The sequence below is a fragment of the Tachyglossus aculeatus genome, chromosome 6 (genome assembly GCF_015852505.1).
Source record: "Tachyglossus aculeatus isolate mTacAcu1 chromosome 6, mTacAcu1.pri, whole genome shotgun sequence".
NCBI lineage: Eukaryota > Metazoa > Chordata > Mammalia > Monotremata > Tachyglossidae > Tachyglossus > Tachyglossus aculeatus.
In genome coordinates this window covers 34,425,717-34,447,609 of record NC_052071.1, presented here as the reverse complement: position 1 = coordinate 34,447,609, position 21,893 = coordinate 34,425,717, and the positions used below count along the sequence as shown (strand labels likewise).

The 21,893-nt window shown below is 44.4% G+C and overlaps 1 protein-coding gene across 1 annotated transcript in view; it reads left to right on the top strand.

Moving 5' to 3' along the window:
* The window catches only part of IL13RA1 (interleukin 13 receptor subunit alpha 1), a 44,161-nt gene that overhangs the window by 9,741 nt on the left and 12,527 nt on the right, over nucleotides 1–21,893 (top strand). Inside the window, exons 3-6 of the mRNA XM_038748243.1 lie at nucleotides 1,608–1,746; nucleotides 4,381–4,501; nucleotides 9,734–9,906; nucleotides 11,502–11,653. Of these exons, the coding sequence (XP_038604171.1) occupies nucleotides 1,608–1,746; nucleotides 4,381–4,501; nucleotides 9,734–9,906; nucleotides 11,502–11,653 (585 nt within the window). The remainder of the gene's footprint in view (nucleotides 1–1,607; nucleotides 1,747–4,380; nucleotides 4,502–9,733; nucleotides 9,907–11,501; nucleotides 11,654–21,893) is intronic.

Here is a 21,893-nt window from a genome sequence, read left to right as displayed (position 1 = left end):
TTGTTGTTATGCCCATGTGGTGGTTTCCCTTGTGTGGTTTTCCCCCGGGCTCCAGGGACTTGTAGTTCCAGCAGCCCGCAGAGACAACCTTACCTAGCAGTGAACCCCAGGCTTGCTTCTCTTCCCGCTTAGTACAGTGCTTAGTACAGTGCTATGCACACAGTAAGCGCTCAATAAATATGATTGATTGATTCCCCTCCGATCTGGTGTGGGGCTGGGACTGAGTTGAGCCAGTCCTAGAATTCCAATCTGGGGAGGGGTGAACCTGACTGGGCTTCGATGCCAGGAGCTGGGACCCACCTGGGCTAGTCCAGGGCAGGTGGGGCCCAGAAATCTAGGCTGTGCAAGGCTATAGGGTGAGGCGGAAACACTGGCAGAACTGGAAATGTTGACAACACAGTGCATATAGGCAGAAGCGTTGTGTATCCACAGTACAGCGCTGAAATCGGCAGAGAGAAAAACTCCTTTTTTCTGTACGCAAGTCCATTCCTAGCTAGATAGGGAGAATCCACTATGATCTGGAACAAAAATTCAGAATATTCACTGAGTGACCAAGGGTATGGAAATTGTGCTGGAAGCTCAAACAACCAAAATGAGAGTTGGGAACCACACCCGTGCATGGTAAAATTGCATAACGTAGTGGCTAGTAAAATTGCATAACGTAGTGGCTAGAGCATGAACCTGGGAGTCAGAAGGTCATGAGTTCTAATCCCAGCTCTGTACTTGTCTGCTGTGTGTCCTTGAGCAAGTCACTTCCATTCTCTGTGCCTCAGTTACCTCATCTGTAAAAGGGGAATTGAGACTGCGAGCTCAGTGACTTTGTCCGATTCGATTTGCTTGTATCCACCCTGGTGCTTATAACAGTGCCTGGCACATAGTAAGCGCTTTACAAATACCATTATTATTAGTATTAATAGTAGTAATAATAATAATAGTAAAACTGTAACTCTAAATTCATGAAGAAACCACCCACATAACATTTGAGCATAGGACTGCCTAGGACTTTGCAGTGCAGGTATCTGTTCTTTTGGTGTTATAGTCTTTTAGACTGTGAGCCCACTGTTGGGTAGGGACTGTCTCTATATGTTGCAAACTTGTACTTCCCAAGCGCTTAGTACAGTGCTCTGCACACAGTAAGCGCTCAATAAATACGATTGATGATGATGCTAGAAGGAATTATGTAAGAAGCAATATACTAGTCTTATGTAAGATGATGAAACCATGAACATAATCTAGGTAGAGAGGCTAGGTGGATGAGGGTAAGACCTGACTTGGGATATGAATAAGTCCATGCGCACTTTCTGCGACTAGGTTTCAAGGCAATCAGAGTTTCCTTTTACTTTGACGTGTCCATACATCACCCTTTTGCTAACTAGTAACAGACGATTTGTATTAAGTAATTTTTTATATATTGATGGGAATGTTTGGATAGATTTGACACACTTGTGTTTGTTTTGAAACTACTTTAGAGTTCAGCTTGAATTCTTGCTGTATTTGCCTTTGCCCATTTCTGTAATTCAGCTTTCCACAGAGCTTTGTTACTTTAACTCTGTTTTGGGGTGTCAGATGAAATAACGCTGTTTATTTTTTTTGTCTCCTCAACTCAGGAATGCAGTATAAATGCTTATCGTGAAACAACAGTGGCCCTCAATGAAAAAGTTTGTATCCAAGTGAGATCTCAGTGTAACTGTAATCAAAGTGAGAGTTCCAATGAATTGGTAAAATGCTGCACTCCAACCCCCAGAGGTAAAGTCCTCAGGACTTTTTACTTTATTTCTTACCTCGGTATGAATCCACCAGATCCAAATTTCAGTCTTCATTGATTTGGAAAGGCTTTGTTATCCTTGCTGCTTTTGGGGAAAAAAATTGAGTTCAAGTGGAGAAATAAATCCAACCCAAGTTTGAAGGTCAGACTTAGTGCTTCTTAAATGTTGCTTCAGGAGGAATTTTAAAAATCGGTGACTTTTCAGAAAGGAAGTGTTGAGTTGCTTATTGATGGACAGTTGCATTGACACCTGGGAGCACCTTTTTGAGATCAGTCTAGAGATCTTCTGGTCAGAAGTCAAAACAGGCAATATTAAAAGCTCTTTGTTTTCCTCTTTATCCTTTAGCCAGGGACTGGCCTAATAGTGATAATTGTGATATTTGTTAAGTGCTTACTATGTGCCAAGCACTGCACTAAGCACAGGGGTAGAGTTTGGAACCAGTCCCTGTCCCACATCGGGTTCACAGGATAAGTAGGAGGGAGGACAAGTATTTATTTAATCCCCATTTTATAGAGGCTACAAATTGAATTCAGTAACCCTCGAGAGTCACAACTCTCACCACTCAAACCACAACTTAAAACCACAGACCCAAACCAACACCATCGCATTTCAGATGTTTGCAATTGCATCACTTTTTTTCCTCTGTAGAACTGACTGCCTGCTTCCTCCCTCCCATTCCTCAGATTGGATTCCTGCAGGGGATATTTACCTAATGACAGAGAGGAGTTGATAGGAAAGGCACCCAGCTGCCAAGTTCCACCATGTCCTAACCCATTCCCTCCCTGTCTCATGTGCCATCAGACATATATCATGTCTGTCTCCCTCTCTAGACTGTAAGCTCGTTATGGGCAGGGAACATGTCTGCTAATTCTGTTGTACTGTCCTCTCTCAAGCGCTTAGTGCAGTGCTCAGCACATGGTAAGTGTTCAATAAATACCATTGATTGATTGATCATATCTAACTTCACTGATCCACAATGACCTGTTCCTCCCCAGAAGTTCCCCTCAGTGGGACTTGTGTGGCTTCCTGAGCAGAGAAAGCCTAGGTCTGCTCTTCTCTCACTGCTACTCCTTCCTTCAGCGCTTAGAACAGTGCTTGGCACATAGTAAGCACTTAACAAATGCCATCATTATTATTTTGTACTCATCATTCCCCTGCCATAGTTCCCAAAGCCCCATATTCCCCAGCGTGCTGGCCTCATCCCTCGGAAAAATCAGTGCAAGTAGCCTCTGGGTGGGTCCCAGGAAGAAAGGTTGTTCTGATTTTCTAGCCTTGCCATCTGTAGCTCTGATTATAAGGGAGAAGGTTCAGAGAAAGTCTTAGGCCACTGTTTTTGGAAAGTCCCCCAAGGCTAATGGAAAAGGCAGCAAGGAAATGATTGGTAGAATAAACCACCATATGTGGAGGCCAATTCTTATTTTGTACCAGAAATGGTACAGGGGTGTTGAAAACCTGCGGGGCCTAGCTCATTTTCCCCAAACTCTTCCATTTAATATTCGAGAGTGGGGAGGTTGGGAAGATGTCTTGGTTGCTGCAAACCCTGCTCTCAGAAGAAAATCTCTAATAATAAACAGAGAATTTAAGTTGAGATTAATGTCTTAGTGCATTTGTTTTACAACTCTGGATGCTTGTTTTCTAGCATACTAATCAATCGGTCGTATTGATGAAGATAATCGATCATGAGAAGCAGCATGGCCTAGTGGAAAGAGCACGGGTTTGGGAGTCAGAGGTCGTGGGTTCTAATCCTGGCTCTGCCACTTGTCAGCTGTGTGACTTTGGGCAAGTCACTTAACTTCTCTATGCCTCAATTACCTCACCTGTAAAAAAGGGGTTGACTGTGAGCCCCATGTGGAACAACCTGATTACCTTGTATCTACCCCAGTGCTTAGAACAGTGCTTGGCACATAGTAAGCGCTTAACAAATGCCATCATCATCATCATTAATTATTATTATTATTATTTCTTGAGCACTTGCTCTGTGAAGAGCACTATTCTAAGTGCTTGGGAGAGGACATTAAAGTGATCCCTGATGATCCCTGTCCTCAAGGAACTTAGAATGTAGCAGAGGAGACTGACACTAAAATAAAGAAAAAGAACAGGAAGGGGCAACAATTCAGGATAAAGATATGCACATAAGTGTTGTGGGGAGTGGGTGGGATCAATCATATTTACTAAATGCTTCCTGGGTGCAGAGCACTGTACGGAGAACTTGGGCAAGTACAATAATGGATTTGGTAAACATGTTCTGTGCCCATAAGGAGCTTACAGTCCAGGGAGAAGCTGGGTAAAGACTTAGGTGCATAGGCAATGCAGTAGGGAGGAAAATCAGCTGGAGAACTGTGAAGTTAATCAGGGAAGACTTCCTGGAGGATAGGTGGTTTTAAAGTAAGGCTTGGAAGCTGGGAATAACAGAGGTCTGCTGGATGCAAAGAGGGAGGGAGTTCAAAGGAGGACGTGGGGCATGAGCAAGGAGGTCGATGGCAAGAGAAAGAAAAAGAAAGAGATGAGATTTTTGAGTTAATGTGGACCTGTGCAGATCACCTCAGGTGGAGATGAGACTCTCTTGCAAAAATCAAGAGAAACCTCCCAAACTGCCCTTGATTTGTGTCACTAGGCGATCCAGAGACGGCAGTGAGGGATTTGCACTGCATTTGGCACAGCTTGAAGTCCATGAACTGCTCTTGGCTGCCTGGAAGGAAAGCACCACCGGACGCAGACTACACACTGCACTACTGGTAGGTTTCCCAGCCCGGCTTCCTGTGAATGGACCACTCAGGATCTTGTCCCCAACAGGACGGCCTCTGGCTTCTAAAAGCCCCAAACCCACAGGACAGGCTACTCAGTTCTACCCCTGTAGGAGACCTGCCTCCACTGTTCATTAGGCAATGGGAGAAAACTTCTCTCTCCCTCAGGTTGGCCGAGTGGATCTGCCCCTGAGCTTACCAATGAAAATAATAATAATAATAGAGATATTTATACAAGATAAGCAAGTTAGACCACTTCTCTTCAGCACAGAAGAGTGTGGCTCAAGTTTTAGCCCCTTCTCTGGCCTTCTCCAAAAATTTTTGACGGGGCCACCCACTGATAAGAAGAGAGGAAGGGCCTTTTTAAATTTGGTTTGACAAATTTTAAAAGCAACACTGGCCACCGAGTGAAGGAGTCCTCTCAGACTGTTTCTTTTAGAGGATGCCCTCTTTTCAGTCTTCCTTCCAAAGGGGCCCACAGTTGGAGACAGGATTAAGAGGAAAGCACCAAGATCAGGTTTGTTCATGGAAGCAGGCCAGGCAAACTCCTGTTATTCCAAGCCCCTGAAAGGAGCTTCCAAAACAGGGAACAGTGTGCCGGAGAGGGTTGGGGAAGGGTAGGAACACTCTGAAGTATGTCCCTCAAGTTGGGTAGCTAAGAGAAGAGAGGAGCTTGTTGACCAGTCACCACTGAGCATTCCCAGAGCACTGATGCCCTTCCCGTCTCTTCCCCCCAACCCCAGTGGGACCAAAAAAGTACAGACCAATAAATCAGTGGTATTTATTGAACACTTATCATGTACAGAGCACTGTACTAAGCACTTGGGAAACTAGACTGTAAGCTTGCCCTCTAGACTGGGAATGTGTCTGTTTATTGTTATATTGTACTCTTCCAAGCACTTAAGACAGTGCTCTGCGCATAGTAAGCACTCAATAGATATGACTGACTGAGAGTACAGTACAAGAGAGTACTAGAACTTACAGTCAAGAGGCCAATGTGGGCACCAGTGATCAACGATGACCTGAATTCCTGCTGGAGGGAAAGTCACCCCAACCCACCCATTTTCTCACCCAATCCTCTGTCTTTATTGGGCATTTTGATTTCCGTGGTCTGGATTCAAAACTCTTTGAGGATTCTCTAAATAGCATCTTTGGTTTTTCCGTGACTTATGAGTGAGGTTCTTTTCTCTACAGTGGCAGCAAAATAAGACCCCTAATATAAATTAACTTAGATGGGAAATACCTGGAGTCCTTCCAGCACTTAATGGTAACCGCCAGTTGTAAGCATTGGGAAAGGAAAGCAAAATCTCGTTCTCTAGCCCTAATAACCACCCAGTTTAACCTTTCTACATGAAAACAACTTTTAAGTCTGAGACTGATAAGCAAGGGAAAGTCATTTTTAGGCAGTATGTGAATAGAAGGTATTTTTCCCCCTCTCCATTTATTGGATTATTCAGTGCAAAATGTAATGTCCTCTGTTCCTTGCCTTAGATGAAAACCTTCCAGGCCTGTCTGGCCTGAAAAATGCTTAATGAAACATTTTCAGCTGTCTAATATCAAACAGAATGCTTAGAGCTGCTTGCAGCAGGAACTCTGCTTCTTTCCTGGCAGGCTGTTATGGCCAAGTGAAAGGTCAGCAGAAGGAGGAGATAAGCAGATTAATTTCTTTTTTAAGAGATGAGAACACTTCCTTTCCAGGGTGCAAGAATCACATTTGGGTCACTCTGGTCTTCCTTTTCTTCCCTTTGGCCACTCACTAGATTACTATTGCTGTTATTGTTATAAGGGTTAGCTTGCCGCTCTTCTCTTCCCTTTGGCCACTCACTAGATTACTATTGCTGTTATTGTTATCAGGGTTAGCTTGCCGCTCACATTAGCCAAGATGGGAGATTTGGCAGGACACAATCCCGGAAGCAGAAGCTTTCCTAAACTTTTATTCTTTTCTGTTTTAACATTCAGGAATTAATTATTTCAGAAGTGGGGCTAATGTAGCCTTTCGCCAAATGTAATTACTGAATTAATAATGATGAGTGTCAATTAAAATTGGCAGTTTCCTCTCCAAACTCCGTAAGCAAGTTGTCTACACCCACTGCCTCCACTTCCTCTCTTCCAATTCTCTCCTTGACTCCCTTCAGTCTGGCTTCTGCCCCTTTCACTCCACAGAAACTGCCCTCACAGAGATCATCGATTATCTCCTTGCCAAATCCAACAGCCTCTACTCCTTGGAGGCCTCCTTGACCTCTCAACTACCTTCAATATTGCGGACCATTCCCTTCTCCTGGAAACATTATCTAACCTAGGCTTCACTGATGCTGTCCTCTCCTTGTTTTCCTCATCTCTCTGGCTGCTCTTTCTCAGCCTCATTTGCGGACTCTTCCTCTGCCTCCCATCCAGAATCAGTGGGAGTCTCTCAAGGTTCAGTTAATAATAATTATTATGGTACTTGTTTAGCACTTACTATGAGCCACACATTGTTCTTAGTGCTGGGGTAGATACAAGTTAATCAGTTCTGGGTCCCTTTCTATTTTCTATCTACATCTACTGCCATAGAGAACTCATTCTCTCCCATGGCATCAACTATCATCTTTTTGCAGATGTTCCCAAATCTGTATCTGCAGCCCTGATCTTTGTCCCCTCTGCAGTCTTGTATTTCCTCTTGCCTTCAGAACATCTCCATGGATAGCCAGCCAATATCTCAAACATAACATGTCTAAAACAAAACTCCTCATCTTCCTCCTTAAACTCTGTCCTCCCTGTGACTCTTCCATCACTGTAGACTGCACCACCATCCTCGGCATTATCCTCGACTCATCTCTTTCATTCAGCCCACATAGTCTGTCACCAAATCCTGTGGGTTCTGTCTTAACAAAATTGCTAAAATCTGCCCTATCCTTTCTATCTAAATTGCTACCATGCTGATCGAAGCACTTATCCTAACCTACCTTGACTTCAGCATCAGCCTCCTTGCTGATATCCCTACATCCTGTCTCTCCTCACTCCAATCCATATTTTACTCTGCTACCTGGATCATTTTTCTGAAAAACCATTCAGTTTTTCAAGAGCCTCCAGTGATTGCTCATCCACCCCCACATCAAACAGAAACCCCTTACCATGGGCTTTAAAATACGATCAGGCAGAAACTCCTCACCCTCGGCTTCAAGGCTGTCCATCACCTCGCCCCCTCCTACCTCACCTCCCTTCTCTCCTTCTCCAGCCCAACCTGCACCCTCCGCTCCTCTGCTGCTAATCTCCTCACCGTGCCTCGTTCTCGCCTGTCCCGTCGTCGACCCCCAACCCATGTCATCCCCCTGGCCTGGAATGCCCTCCCTCCGCACAACTGCCAAGCTAGCTCTCTTCCTCTCTTCAAGGCCCTACTGAGAGCTCACCTCCTCCAGGAGGCCTTCCCAGACTGAGTCCCCTCCTTCCTCTCCCACCCCTCTCCATCTCCCCGCCTTACCTCCTTCCCCTCCCCACAGCACCTATATATATGTATATATGTTTGTATGTATTTGTTACTCTATTTATTTATTTTATTTGTACATATTTATTCTATTTATTTTATTTTGTTAATATGTTTTGTTTTGTTCTCTGTCTCCCCCTTCTAGACTGTGAGCCCACTGTTGGGTAGGGACCGCCTCTATATGTTGCCAACATGTACTTCCCAAGTGCTTAGTACAGTGCTCTGCACACAGTAAGCGCTCAATAAATACGATTGAATGAATGAATGAATCACCTTGCCCCCCCATCTTACCTTGCTGATTTCCTACTACTAGCTAGCCAGCTCACTTTGCTCCTCTAATACCAACCTACTTACTGTATTTCTAGCTCATCTATCTTACTGCTGACTCTTCTCCCGTATTCTGCCTTTGGCCTGGAATTCCCTCCCCCTCCATATCTGACAGAACGCCACTCTCCCCACCTTCAAATGTTTATTAAAATCACACCCCCCCCCCCAAGAGCCTTCCCTAAGTAAGCCCTCATTTCCCCTACTCCCTTTCCCTTCTGCTTTTGCTCTTATCATTATTATTATTATTGTACTTGAATTTGTACCCTTTATTCACCACCTCCTTCAGGCCCATGGCACTTATGTACACATCTGTAATTACTTTTCACGTCTGTCTCCCCTTCTAGCCTGTACGCTTCTTAAGGGCAGGGAACATATCTACCAACTTTGTTCTCTCCCAAGCCCTTAGTGCAGTGCTCTGCACACAGTAAGCACTCAATAAATACAATTGATTAAACTCTGTGACCATCCATTCCTCATTGGATTTTGGGGTACAGTTTGTCCATTTAGATTCAGGCTACCCCCACTCAGTCCTGCTGTTGGTTCAGTGGAAAGAGCACTGCTCTGGAAATCAGGAAATCTGGCTTCTAGCCCCAGATTCTACCTGCTGGGCTGAACAGTCGGTAGTAAAGGATTCTGAAGGGCATTCCGGGCTCTGGACAGGCCCAGCAGGGATCTTGACAAATGGCTGGCCAGGAAAGGCTGCAATGGCCTGCCAGGTCACTGTGCTATGGCCCATGGTCACCATACGCCGAGGTCACTTTGGCTGTAAAATGGTGGGTTCCGTGCTTCAACTCCCTTTGCTTGCACTTTGCAGTGTGTGCATCCCTGCTCGTCTACTTGCTCCTTGCCCACCCCGTGGAAACACAACTGGCAGGGAGGAGAGAGTGCTAGCACTGTAAGCAATTCCTCCTTGCCAGTTCTCGGTCCTGAGCTCAGGCTCCTCTGTCATTCCAAAGAGGAGACCCCATTCCCCTGACTCATCACGCTGGGAAAATGCCAACTTGCCCAATCTTCCAGCAACCCGGGGGGAAGGGATTTTGCAGCTGGATTAGGCAAAATGTGACTGATTGGGCAGGAATGGGTTCCCAGGCCCACATGTGTTTTGCCTGAGTTAACACTAGTTGTTGGTAACTCACGATTTTGGCTATCCCAGGCTTAGTGGTTAGTTCCTGCAGATGACATGCCTGGGAATCGGGATTAAAATTTCAAGTTAAGCCACACAGGTGCTTGCTTTCCTGTTTTTACACACAATGGGCTAACCACATCCCAGAACTATTATTTCTGATATGGAGGTTTTAAAATACGGAGATCCTGCTGCAGGCAAGTGAGGCTTCTCGTGGAATCAAATACCTTGGTTTTAACTTTCGACCTTTTTAGTCAATTGAGGTGATTTTGAAAAGCTCAAACAAAGCTGTTTTCTGTTTTCTTTCCTGTAGGTATTCTGGCCTGGAAGTAAATCACCAGTGTACGGACCTCTCTGTGAGAGGAGAGCTCATTGCTTGCAGCTTCACATATTTCCCTAATCAAAGTGGAGAGGTCCAGATTATGGTCAATGACAGTTCCGGGAAGGTGAGACCCTTCTATCAGGTGGTCACTGCAACTTCCTTTGGTAAGCTTCTCCGAGGTTTTATGCTCACTGATGAGTGTCATTTGACAGTGGGAGACTAAATTTTTTGTAACTTTGTTGGGTAAAAAGAGATGATTTTCATGGATTTTTCCAAAAAAACACCAGTCATTTTTGTAACACTTAGGAAATTGATTTTTAAAATGTGATTTCTACATTGAAAGTTGAAATAAATCTGAAGGACTTTACTCTGCCCTAACCCTCCCCGACCTCTCCGTTGACTTTGACTCCCATCTAGAAATACTCTGACCCAGTTCTCTTCTAGTTCTCCCATGTTGCCCACTAAACTATAAGCTTCTAGTAAACACTGAGTAAATATGATTGGCTTCAACTAACATCTCTGTTCTGATGACTTCCAAACATTCCTCCCTAGCTCTGTCTTCTTTTATTATTATTGTTATTGTTATTATTATTGTTCATGGTACTTAAGTACTTACTATGTGACAAGCACTGGACTAAGCCCTAGGGGTAGGTACAAGATAATCAGGTTGGACTCAGTCTCCGTCCTACATGAGGCTCACAATCTAAATAGGAGGGAGTAAGGTTTAATCTCCATTTTACAGATGAGGAAACTGAGGCAAGCAGAAGTGACTTGCCCTAGGTCACACAGCAGACAAGTGACAGAGCCGGGATTCAAACCCAGGTCTTCTGCATCCAGTCCCATGTTTTTTCCACTGGGCCCCGCTGCTTCTCGTTCATTCATTCATTCAGTCGTATTTATTGAGAGTTTACTGTGTGCAGAGCACTGTACTAAGCACTTGGGAAGTGCAGGATGGCAACATATAGAGGCGGTCCCGACCCAGAAATGGACTCACAGTCTAGAAGACTCGGTAATCTTGCATTTCCTCCTGCTTTGTGGGCACATCTCTCTACAGGCTCATAATCTTTCTCCTACGGAGCCAGCGTCAACTGATGCATACATAGCGGCAAACTTCCTTCACCTCTAGTCAAAGGGTTCTGGACTGGCCAAAATAGTCAACGGTGGAAACATTGTGCCCTGTGTCTTCCCCCACTGTCTCACTTGAGACTCATCAAGCAGTGTCGCCTAGTGGAAAGAGCGCAGACTTGGGAGTCGGAGGACCTGGGTTCTAATCCCAGCTCTGCCATGTGCCTGCTATGTGACCTTGGGCAAGTCACTTAACTTCTCTGTGCCTCAGTTACCTCATCTGTAAAATAATATTCAATTCCTGTTCTTCTTCCTACTTAGGTTGTGAGCCCTGTGTTGGATGGGGACTCTGCATGACCTTATTATCTGATATCTTCCCCAGTGCTTAGAACAGTGCACTTAACAAATATTCTTCTTATTATTATTACTGTTTGTGCTGATGGCGAGGAATTAGACAGAGAAATGCATATAGATTGTAAGCTTGTTGAGGGCTGGGAATGTGTCTGCCAATTCTGTTGTATTGTACTCTCCCAAGTGCTTAATATGGTGCTCTGCACATAGTAAGCACTCAATAAATTCCATTGATTGATTGATGTCTGATGGTGCTGCATCCGTCAGTAACACCAGTAATGGATCGGGGATTTAGTATCTACAAATGCAAGATGTAATCTACAAATCCATATCTCCTTTTCAGTGAAACCTGATCCCCCACTGATTACAAACCTCTCAAAAACCAATGATTCAGTATACGTGGAATGGGTCGATCCAGTACATTTTCCCAGAGGTTGCTTAGAATATCAAGTAGAGACCAGAGACAGCCTGTCCAGGGAATGGAAACACCGAAAGGTAAGTTGCCTTATGTACTGGGTTTTACTGAACTACTTTTCTTTTTAGGTTTTGATATTTCTTTCTTCATAAATGAATACAATTTATGAAATTCAGCACCTGATTTTGCAGATCATTTCAGTGCCGTGTAATCATTTCTGGTTGGCAATGAGATTTTTACGGCTTTGTTTTTAAGTGTGCGGACAGGCTTCAGTCCAGAATCCAAACATTTCAGCATTTCCCTGGAGTTTTCAGCAGTTAAATCCAATTTACAGCAAAAGTGGGTTTAAAGTATTTTTAAAAGGCAAGATTAGAACATATCCAGTGATATGGCTAATTTCTGAAACTAATACCTGCTATGTGAGGAAATGATCAAAATTTAACCTGGTGAAATACCACCTTGATTTAAGAGAATTTCTAAATTTCAGAGAGTGAAACGTGAGTTTAATTTGAAATGATGTGGAAATGAGTCTTGGCCTTGTTTCCTGAAACCTGTTGTTTTCCCCTTTCCTTGCATTCTTTTAGCAGTAACTCTGGCTGGCCTCAGAAACTGTACAGACCAATTGGAAAAATATTAACTATTTCCAGGGACTAATGAGATTTGTAAATAGGCAGTAATTCAGGCATACCATGCTGTCAGTTTTCAGAGTGCATCATTTCTTAATAATAATAATAATAATAATAATTGTGCCATTTGTTAAATGCTTACAATGTGCCAAGAACTGTACTAAGCACTGGGGTAGATACAAGCAAATCGGGTTGGACACAATCTCTGTCCCACATGGAGTTTACAGTCTTAATCCTCATTTTACAGTGAGGTAACTGAGGCACAGAGAAGTGAAGTGACTTGCCCAAGGTCACACAGCCGACAAGTGGTGGAGCTGGAATTAGAACCCAGGTCCTTCTGACTCCCAGGGCCGTGCTGTATCCACTAGGCCATGCTACTTTTCTCATTTCTCATATTCTTCATTGGTGAGGGAGGGAGTGCTTTTCTTATGCAGCTACATTAATTTCCCTTATTCCTTGGACAACTCTAGTAGGGAAAGTTAGCTTAAAAAAACCCTGTATTATATGTTTCAGTAAGTGTTTTCTCCCCCTGATCTTTTGTATTTTCTGCTGTAGTATCTCTTTCATTTCCAAAGTTTACTACTAACGGACACTTTGAAAGTGTAGATAGCAGCTATAATTGACACCAAATTCAGAAAAATGTCTATTTTTCAGTATAAAAATGTGGGTGAACCTGCCCATACTTGTAGGATCTAATGGGAAATTTGAATTTTCTACAGGGTTTTTCTTTAGAAGTTGCACTTTTCAGAAACGTGTAGTAAGACATGTCCGTACTTTTCAAGAGTATGTTGGGCTACCACCTCAAAAATTTGAAAAAGATTAAAGGCAAAATCCATCTGGATTTTTTAAGAGGAGAGAATATGAAAGTTAGAGACACCTGGAGAGAGAACCAGATGGTAGTGACTCTCTCCATGAGGAAAGGCAGGCATCATTCTAAGTGGCCCCGTTGAACACTTTGTACGTACCTCATTGAAGAATAAGGGAAATAGTTCCCTATGAACTGTCTTTTTTCCCATGCAGATTAAAAAAAATTCCACTGACACCACTGAATCCTCGTGTTCGTTTTCCCTTTTCTCTGAGTCCCTTCACCTCTGTATCAAGAGAAATTATCATTGATTCAGTGCACTAACAGGCATTGGATTGTGCTACATAGTGTGGTTCATTAGAAAAATCAGTGTTTTTGCAGAAAAGGCAGAGGAGGAGAGCCCCCAATGGTCCTGGGCAACTGATCATTCTACCCAATGGGCCCTGAGTAAAACGCAGCCAGTTCTGTAAAAGTATGGTTTTGTGCTCCTGAAGAACTTCATGTTATGGGGTGGAAATCATAGACGACATTGATTCAGTAGAGAAGCAGCGTGGCTCAGTAGAAAGAGCCCAGGTTGGGGAGCCAGAGGTCATGGGTTGTAATCCCGGCTCTACCACTTGTCAGCTGTGTGACTTTGGGCAAGTCACTTAACTTCTCGGGGCCTCAGTTACCTCATCTGTAAAATGGGGATTAAGACTGTGAGCCTCACTTGCCACAACCTGATCACCTTGTATCTCCCCGCCCCAGCACTTAGGACAGTGCTTTGCACATAGTAAGTGCTTAACAAATACCATCATTATTATTCAGTGGAAAGTGTGGGTTAGGGAATAGGTACAACGATGCCACAGTGATGGACTTTTTTATACAAATTCCTATATTGTTAAGTATACTTTTATAATAACATTCAGTTAGTACTATTTTACTACATCAAATTCAGCTCAGTAACCTTGCAAAAACGCAAAGCAGCCCAATTTATGGCACGGTTCAGCAGGACTGGGATGGCTCCATAAACCTAGTGGCTTAAGGCTAGAAAAGTCCCCAACCATCCCAGAGATTTTTTTTCCCCCTTGACTCATCCCCTTCAAAAGAGGAATTCTCTATTTTAATATTAATTAGCTGGGCAACCAACTTTAATCTTCCTTAGAGCCAAGTGACCTGTAATAGGAAGTGGGACAGAAAAGGGGGAAAATGCCGATAAACCATGGATGAATAATTTTGTGGTGGTTTTATTTTGGGGTGCCATCAATCAAAAACATTTACTGAGCCCCTCCCATATGCACTAATGATTAGTAGACATGATGCTTGCCCTCAAGGATTGTACAGTCTAGCAGGGGAGAGACATTAAATTACAATGAGGAGGAAGTAACAGAATATAAATATATCTCCATAAGGGCTACTGGGGAGTGGAGGGGAGCAGGGGAAGAGGTGGAAGTGAATACTCAATGCTGAGGTATTAAATGTTGGCTGATGAGGGGAGAATCTAGAGTGGAAAAAGGAAAGATTGATCAGGGAAGGCCTCTTGGATGAGATGTGATTTCGGAAGAGCTTTGAAGATGGGGAGAGCAGTAGTCTGTCGCATGTGAAGTGGGAGGCAGTTCCAGGCAGGGTAAAGGGTGTGAAAGAGGCACAGCGAGCCGGTAAACTCAAAATATGTAACTTTATGATGGAGTGGCAGAAGATAATGGATTAGTAAAAGGGAGCAAGCTGGAGGCTTTTGAGGAAGGTGAAATATGGACTGGAAAAGGAGAGTCTGGAGACAGGGAGATAATGATGAACTGATGGAGTCCTCAAGCTGGGATATGACAAGTGCCTGGACCACAACTGTGGTTGTTTGGGTGAAGAGGAAGGGGTTGATTCATGAAATGTTGTGTAGGAAGAACTGTTGGGATTTGGTGATAGGAATGAATATGGGGGTTGAATTAAAGAAGAGTCAAAGATAAAACCAAGGGTTTAAAAGACAGGGAGGACAGTGAGTTTGATGGAGAGGAAGGAGCCAATTCTGTAGATATCGTGAAGGAAATACCGACAGGATTTGGCCACAGTTTGAATATGGGGGTTTAAAGAGAGGGAGGACTCCAGGATAATGCCCAAGGGCATGAAAGATGGGGAAGTTTTTAAATGTGTTGGTAGGAGAGGGTTTGGATGAGAAAATGAGAGGATTTCAGTTTTGGACAAGTTGAGTTTGAGGTGTTGGCATTGCATCTGTATTGAGATGTCCTGGAGGCAGGAGGAGATGCATGATTACCAAAAAGAAGTGAGTTCAGGTCGGGAGAGGTAGATTTAGGAACCAATTGTGTAGAGGTGCTAGTTGAAGCTGTAAAAGCAGATGAACTCCCCAAGGGAATGGATGTAGAGTGAGAAAGAGGAACCAGAACAGAGCCTGGCAAGTGGGGGGACACCCACTATTAGAGGACAGAAGATTGAGGAAGAACCAGGAAAAGAAACTGGAAGAGGACTGTCAGAGTGGAAAGGGAAGAACCATGTGAGAACTGCGTCAGAAAGACCAAGGTTTGGGAGTGTTTCTGGGAGAAAATGACCTCCCTGGGCCAGGCTCTCCAAAAATCCCCTCCACTTTGCAGTGGCACCCCACTGCCTCGAGCTCACCCCCCAGTTCAGGCCTTTCTTTCCCACCCCTTCCCCCACCAACAAAAGCCGCTGAGCTCTCACTGGCTCTCTCTATCCACTTACCATGCAGTCCCCATATTCTCCCCCTCCTTCACCCACTCCCTCTCCCAAAACCCACCTGCTGGACCTATGTCCCTCCAGATAATCATAATAAATATGGCATATGTTAAGCCCTTAGTCGGTGCCAAGCACTGTGCTAACACTGTGGTAAATATAATGCAGTCAGATCAGTCACTCATTTTTACTGTCTTCTTCCCCTTTGTATTGACTATGCACTTGACTTTGTACCCCTAAAGCATTTTGATATTCCAGCCCCACAGCACTTAGGTACATATCATTATACTATTTTCCCTATCTGTAATTTTTTATGTCTGTCTCCCCTGTATATTATAAGCTCCCTGTGGGCAGGGGATCACACCTGTCAACACCACTGAACTGTACTTTTCCCAAGTGCTTAGCGTAGTACTCTGCATACAGTAAGCGCTCAATAAATACCATTGCTTGATTGATTGACCCCACTCCTTAACTCTTTTTCAATCCAGTTTTTTCTCACTGTACTAAGTGCTTGGGAGAGTACAGTATAACAATAAACAGACACATTCCCTGCCCACAGTGATCTTAAGCTTATTGTGGGCAGGGAACATGTCTGCCAAATCTGTTATACTCTGGTTCTCCTCTCCTCCGGCTGTTCATTCTCAGTCTCTTTTGCAGGCTCCTCCTCCCCCTCCCATCCCCGTACTGTAGGGGTTCCTCAAGGTTCAGTTCTTGGTCCCCTTCTGTTCTCGATCTACACTCACTCCCTTTGTGACCTCATTTGCTCCCACAGCTTCAACTATCATCTCTACGCTGATGACACCCAAATCTACATCTCTGCCCCTGCTCACTCTCCCTCCCTCCAGGCTCGCATCTCCTCCTGCCTTCAGGACATCTCCATCTGGATGTCTGCCCGCCACCTAAAACTCAACATGTCCAAGACTGAACTCCTTGTCTTCCCTCCCAAACCCTGCCCTCTCCCTGACTTTCCCATCACTGTTGACGGCACTACCATCCTTCCCGTCTCACAAGCCCACAACCTTGGTGTCATCCTCGACTCCGCTCTCTCGTTCACCCCTCACATCCAAGCCGTCACCAAAACCTGCCGGTCTCACCTCTGCAACATTGCCAAGATCCGCCCTTTCCTCTCCATCCAAACCACTACCCTGCTCGTTCAAGCTCTCATCCTATCCTGACTGGATTACTGTATCAGCCTCCTCTCTGATCTCCCATCCTCCTGTCTCTCCCCACTTCAATCCATACTTCACACCGCTGCCCAGATTGTCTTTGTGCAGAAACACTCTGGGCATGTTACTCCCCTCCTCAAAAATCTCCAGTGGCTACCAATCAATCTGCGCATCAGGCAGAAACTCCTCACCCTGGGCTTCAAGGCTCTCCATCACCTCGCCCCCTCCTACCTCACCTCCCTTCTCTCCTTCTACAGCCCAGCCTGCACCCTCTGCTCCTCTGCCGCTAATCTCCTCACCGTGCCTCGTTCTCGCCTGTCCCGCCGTCGAACCCTGGCCCAAGTCATCCCCCTGGCCTGGAATGCCCTCCCTCCGCACATCCGCCAAGCTAGCTCTCTTCCTCCCTTCAAGGCCCTACTGGAACTCACCTCCTCCAGGAGGCCTTCCCAGACTGAACCCCCTCCTTCCTCTCCTCCTCCTCCCCCTCCCCATCTTCCCACCTTACCTCCTTCCCCACCCCACAGCACCTGTATATATGTATATATGTTTGTACGTATTTATTACTCTGTTTATTTATTCTATTTGTGCATATTTATTCTATTATTTTATTTTGTTAATATGATTTGTTTTGCTCTCTGTCTCCCACTTCTAGACTGTGAGCCCACTGTTGGGTAGGGACCGTCTCTATATGTTGCCAAGCTGTACTTCCCAAGCACTTAGTACAGTGCTCTGCACACAGCAAGTGCTCAATAAATACGATTGAATGAATGAATGCTCTTCCAAGCGCTTAGTACAGTGCTGTGCACACAGCAAATGCTCAATAAATACAATTGGTTGGTTGACTGACCTTGAGTGCTCTCTTCTCGAGGCCTGGACCCCAGATTGAATGTCCCAATGGACCCAGCTACCATCTAAAATGCAGACAGTATTCAGCAATTAATGATTGTATTTAAGCGTTTACTATATGCCAAGCAGCGCTGGAGTGGATACAAGCAAATCATGTTGGACACAGTCCCTCTCCCAGGTGGGGCTCACAGTCTCGATCCCTATTTTATAGATGAGGTGACCGAAGCCCAGAGAAGTGAAGTGACTTACCCAAGCTCACACAGCAGATAAGTGGCAGAGCCAGCATTAGAACCTGTGATTTTCTGAGTCCCAGGCCCGTGCTCTATCCACTAGCCATTTTCCTGCCCAATCCCAAACTCTCCTCCCTGCTGAGCCGTAGGTACTGCTCTCTCTCATTGCTGTCTCAAATTATACTGAGTGGATGGAAAATGTGGCTTTTTCTCCCAAGCCAGAAACCGTGGAGTCCTCTTTTGAGTCGTCGTCATCATCATCATCATCATTATTATAGTCATTCATTCATTCAGTCATATTTATTGAGCGCTTACTGTGTGCAGAGCACTGTACTAAGTGCTTGGGAAGTACAAGTTGGCAACATATAGAGACAGTCCCTACCCAACAACGGGCTCACAATCTAGAAGGGGGATATTAAGGATATTAAGCACTTACTGTGTGTCAAGCACTGTTCTAAGTGCTGAGGTGGTTACCTTTTGATCAGGATGGACACAGTCCCTGTCCCCTGTCTATGCAGGACCTGGCTTAAGATCTCCAATACCGAAGCAGGAGTTTTCTCCTTCCAGATCCTTTCTTTCACTTCTCTTATCCTGTCTAAAGTTTGCCAGGTATTTTCTGCCCAGCATGTCTCATTCATTCATTCAATTCACTCAATCATATTTAATGAATGAATGAAAGCAGCAACTAGTCTGCCCTATCTGCTGCTCACCATCTCACCTCCCTGTTTCCCTCCTTCTCTGGCTCCTTCAAGCACTGTTAGTCTGCCATCTCTTTGCAGTACTTCAGCGCTTAGAACAGTGCTTCGCACATAGAAAGTGCCCAACAAATACCATCATTATTATTGTTATTTATCCGGTGAGATCAAACTCCTTTACCTCATGCATGGGGAACGTTCCCTTTGCTTAACATGTTGACTGTGGTGGAATTCCTCTGGTGAGTCACAGTCCCCTAATGATTTAGCTTCAAAATTTCTGCCTGGAAGCCAGTGGGTTAAAAATAGCTCATTTCCTCGCAGATTCAGAATGGAAGTGAATACATGTATCCCAGCAAACAAACTTCAGAGTTAAAATTGAATCATTGTTTTAGGTTAAGTACTTCCAAAATGTTGTTTACCCATCTGAGCTACTGATATAAATCCAACTGACCTTGGATCTCCTTTAGCAGTTATTCAACAGCTGCTTTCTCCTCTGTACCTTCCTTGTTGTCCCAGTTTCTAGCTTTGCTCATTAGCAACTCGTTGTGAGCAGGGAATATCACTGTTTATTGTTGTACTGTACTTTCCTAAGTTCTTAGTACCGTGCTCTGCACACAGTAAGCGCTTAATAAATACAAATGAATGAATGAACGGTTCTTTGTAAACTTCACAGAGGGAGAGATATCGGCCCAAATAAGTGGGGCAGTAAATTCTGGCCACGGGATGTGGAGAGAAAGAGGGAGAGAGCAGGCCCAGAGCGGGCCAGCCCTGTGACCTGATATAGGGGTTCTACTGTGCCTAATTCCCATCAGTTCCCCAAGACTCCTGACTCAGTGGCTCTTCTTGCAGGCAGGCTGATGGCTGGGGCCTTAGAGAGATTGGGCCAAAGTCAGGCAAAGCAAGCTGACCTCAGGGTCCCAGTTTGGAGATTGCCTTCTGCCCACTTGAAGGTCGGGGTAAGAATGTGGCTTTCCATTTTTAAAGCAGGTTTTCACTGCCCTCAGTAGCTCCCGGCAGGATCCATTGCCTGACAGTTCAGGAAATATAGTTGTGTGTTGTTTGGTGTTTTTGTTGACTTGACTCTGCAGAAAAGTTAAACATCTAAGCAAAACAGTGGAGAAAACTCTGTCCTCAATTCTGAAGCTTCATATTTATTTTGGAAAAATGTAACCCTCATGGAGCTTGTCATTCTCTGTATGAGTGAATGCATCAAAGCATCTTCGTCCTCAGCATCACAACTGTAGAGGGCCATTGTAGTATGCTTCTTACTGATTTTTTTCCTCCGGCGCCTGACTGAAGAGGTTTTCTACTCCCTGCTTGTCACCTTGTGTCCTGCCCGCTTTTATGTACTCCCCAAAATAACTTGAGTGACTTTTAAACAGGTTCAGAAGGCTTATTTGTGACAGAATTCAACCCCCGCGGTCCCTCCCCTCCCCCTACACTGCAAATTGTTTCGAGACTAAGTATATGCACACCATAACTGCTTGGTAATTGGCAGTTAGAGGGAAAAGGTGTTTCTGCCTTTTGAGTTAGATGGGTGTAGCTTGTATGACATTATGGAGTATCCTTCTGCAGAAATGTTGTCTTTACTGCTCCAAATCCAGATGGAAGTCCTGAGGGTGACTAAGTCCCTTCAAAAGACCATACTTGATTCTGATGTCCATGTTCAGGGACCTCTGGCTTGCATTAGGTGGCCCGGTTACAATAACCTCTTCCATACACCTTCGTTCCTTATTCCATACCCATGACCCCTTTGGCATAGGAATTAGATGAGTGTGTCACTGTTCCCATGAATCACCACCAGCCTCAATTTGAGTCCAGCATGATGCCATAAACCCTCACCCCCACAGCACTTAGGTACATACCCAAAATATATGTACATTAATGTCTGTCTCCCCTTCTAGATTGTAAGCTCTTTTGGGGCAGGGAACGGGTGTACCAACTCTGCTGTATTGTACTCTCTCAAGTGCCGAGCACAATGTTCTGCTCATGGTAAGTGCTCAGTAAATACCATTGACTGATTGGTTGATTGAGGCAAAAAAGGCATCAGTCAGGTACACAGAGCAGAGAACGTGCCATTTCTTTTTGGGAATCAATGAATCAGGAATTCAAAGTGTCCTGGATTGCCTAAGAGTGTAAATCATTTTGATGTTAGTTGTTCAAACCCTTTTCAGATTTACTTCTCCCAAAGTTTGTGTGTCCAAATCAATCAATCATTAGGATTTAATAGAAGGCCAGCTGTGGGAAGAACACTGCACTGGTGCTTGGGAGAGTACAATAGAGTTGGAAGACATGATCCCTGCACTCACGGATGTTATAATCCATTTGAAGAGAAAGATACAAATAATTGCAGATCAGAAGAAAAGGTGAAAGGGGAAATGGATAAATGGATGAATAAGTGTTAAAGTAGTTGAGTATATAACCCTAGTCATAGGACAAATGGGTGGTGGGAGAGAGAGAGGAATCCTTAATCAGAGTTATTAACAATCTTCTAATCTCTAGACTGTAAACTCATTGCGGGCAGGGAATATGTCTACCAACTCTATTGTCTTGTCATCTCCCAAGCGCTTAGTAGAGTGCTCTGCACACAGTAAGTGCTCAATAAGTACCATTGATTGATTGTGTGGGAGTCAGGAATGGGCTGGTAGTCTTTGAGCTAGGAAGCTCAGAATCAACAAGTAGAAAATGAGTTGACTGAGGAATACCTTGCACTGCTGCCTGGAACTAGAACTGATAAGAGCCATTCCTATTCACACTTTCCCCAACATGATATTGAGTCTAACATGTTCACTCTGATAGGTTAGCAAAAGGCTAAAATCCTGTCAGATTCTCTCCACTCCCTACCAATATCATACTAGACTGTTAATCTAGTAGACTTCATAATCTTAAACTAGTATATTAAAGATGACCATAAACACTTTTTTCTCAACTAAATCACTGACCATCCTAATATCAATACACCTTGCTTTCCTTTATCCTCTTCTATCCCCTCTTTTCCCATGGCAAATATTAGAGCAGAGGAACTTAGACTCCACAGATATTTATGGGGGGCTGTGGTCTTGGTTTAGTTGAGTAGTAGTAATAGTATTTATTAAGAGCTTACTGTGTGGAGAGCACTGTACTAAGCCCTGGAACAAACTTCCCCGGGTAGGAATTAGAATTAGACACGGGTCCTATTTAATTTGGCACTATACTTCCCAGAAACATTTGTCGGGGGAAAAAAGGCGGATCCCAAACGTTTCCTGATTAGGAAAGAAATCTGGGACTAATGAC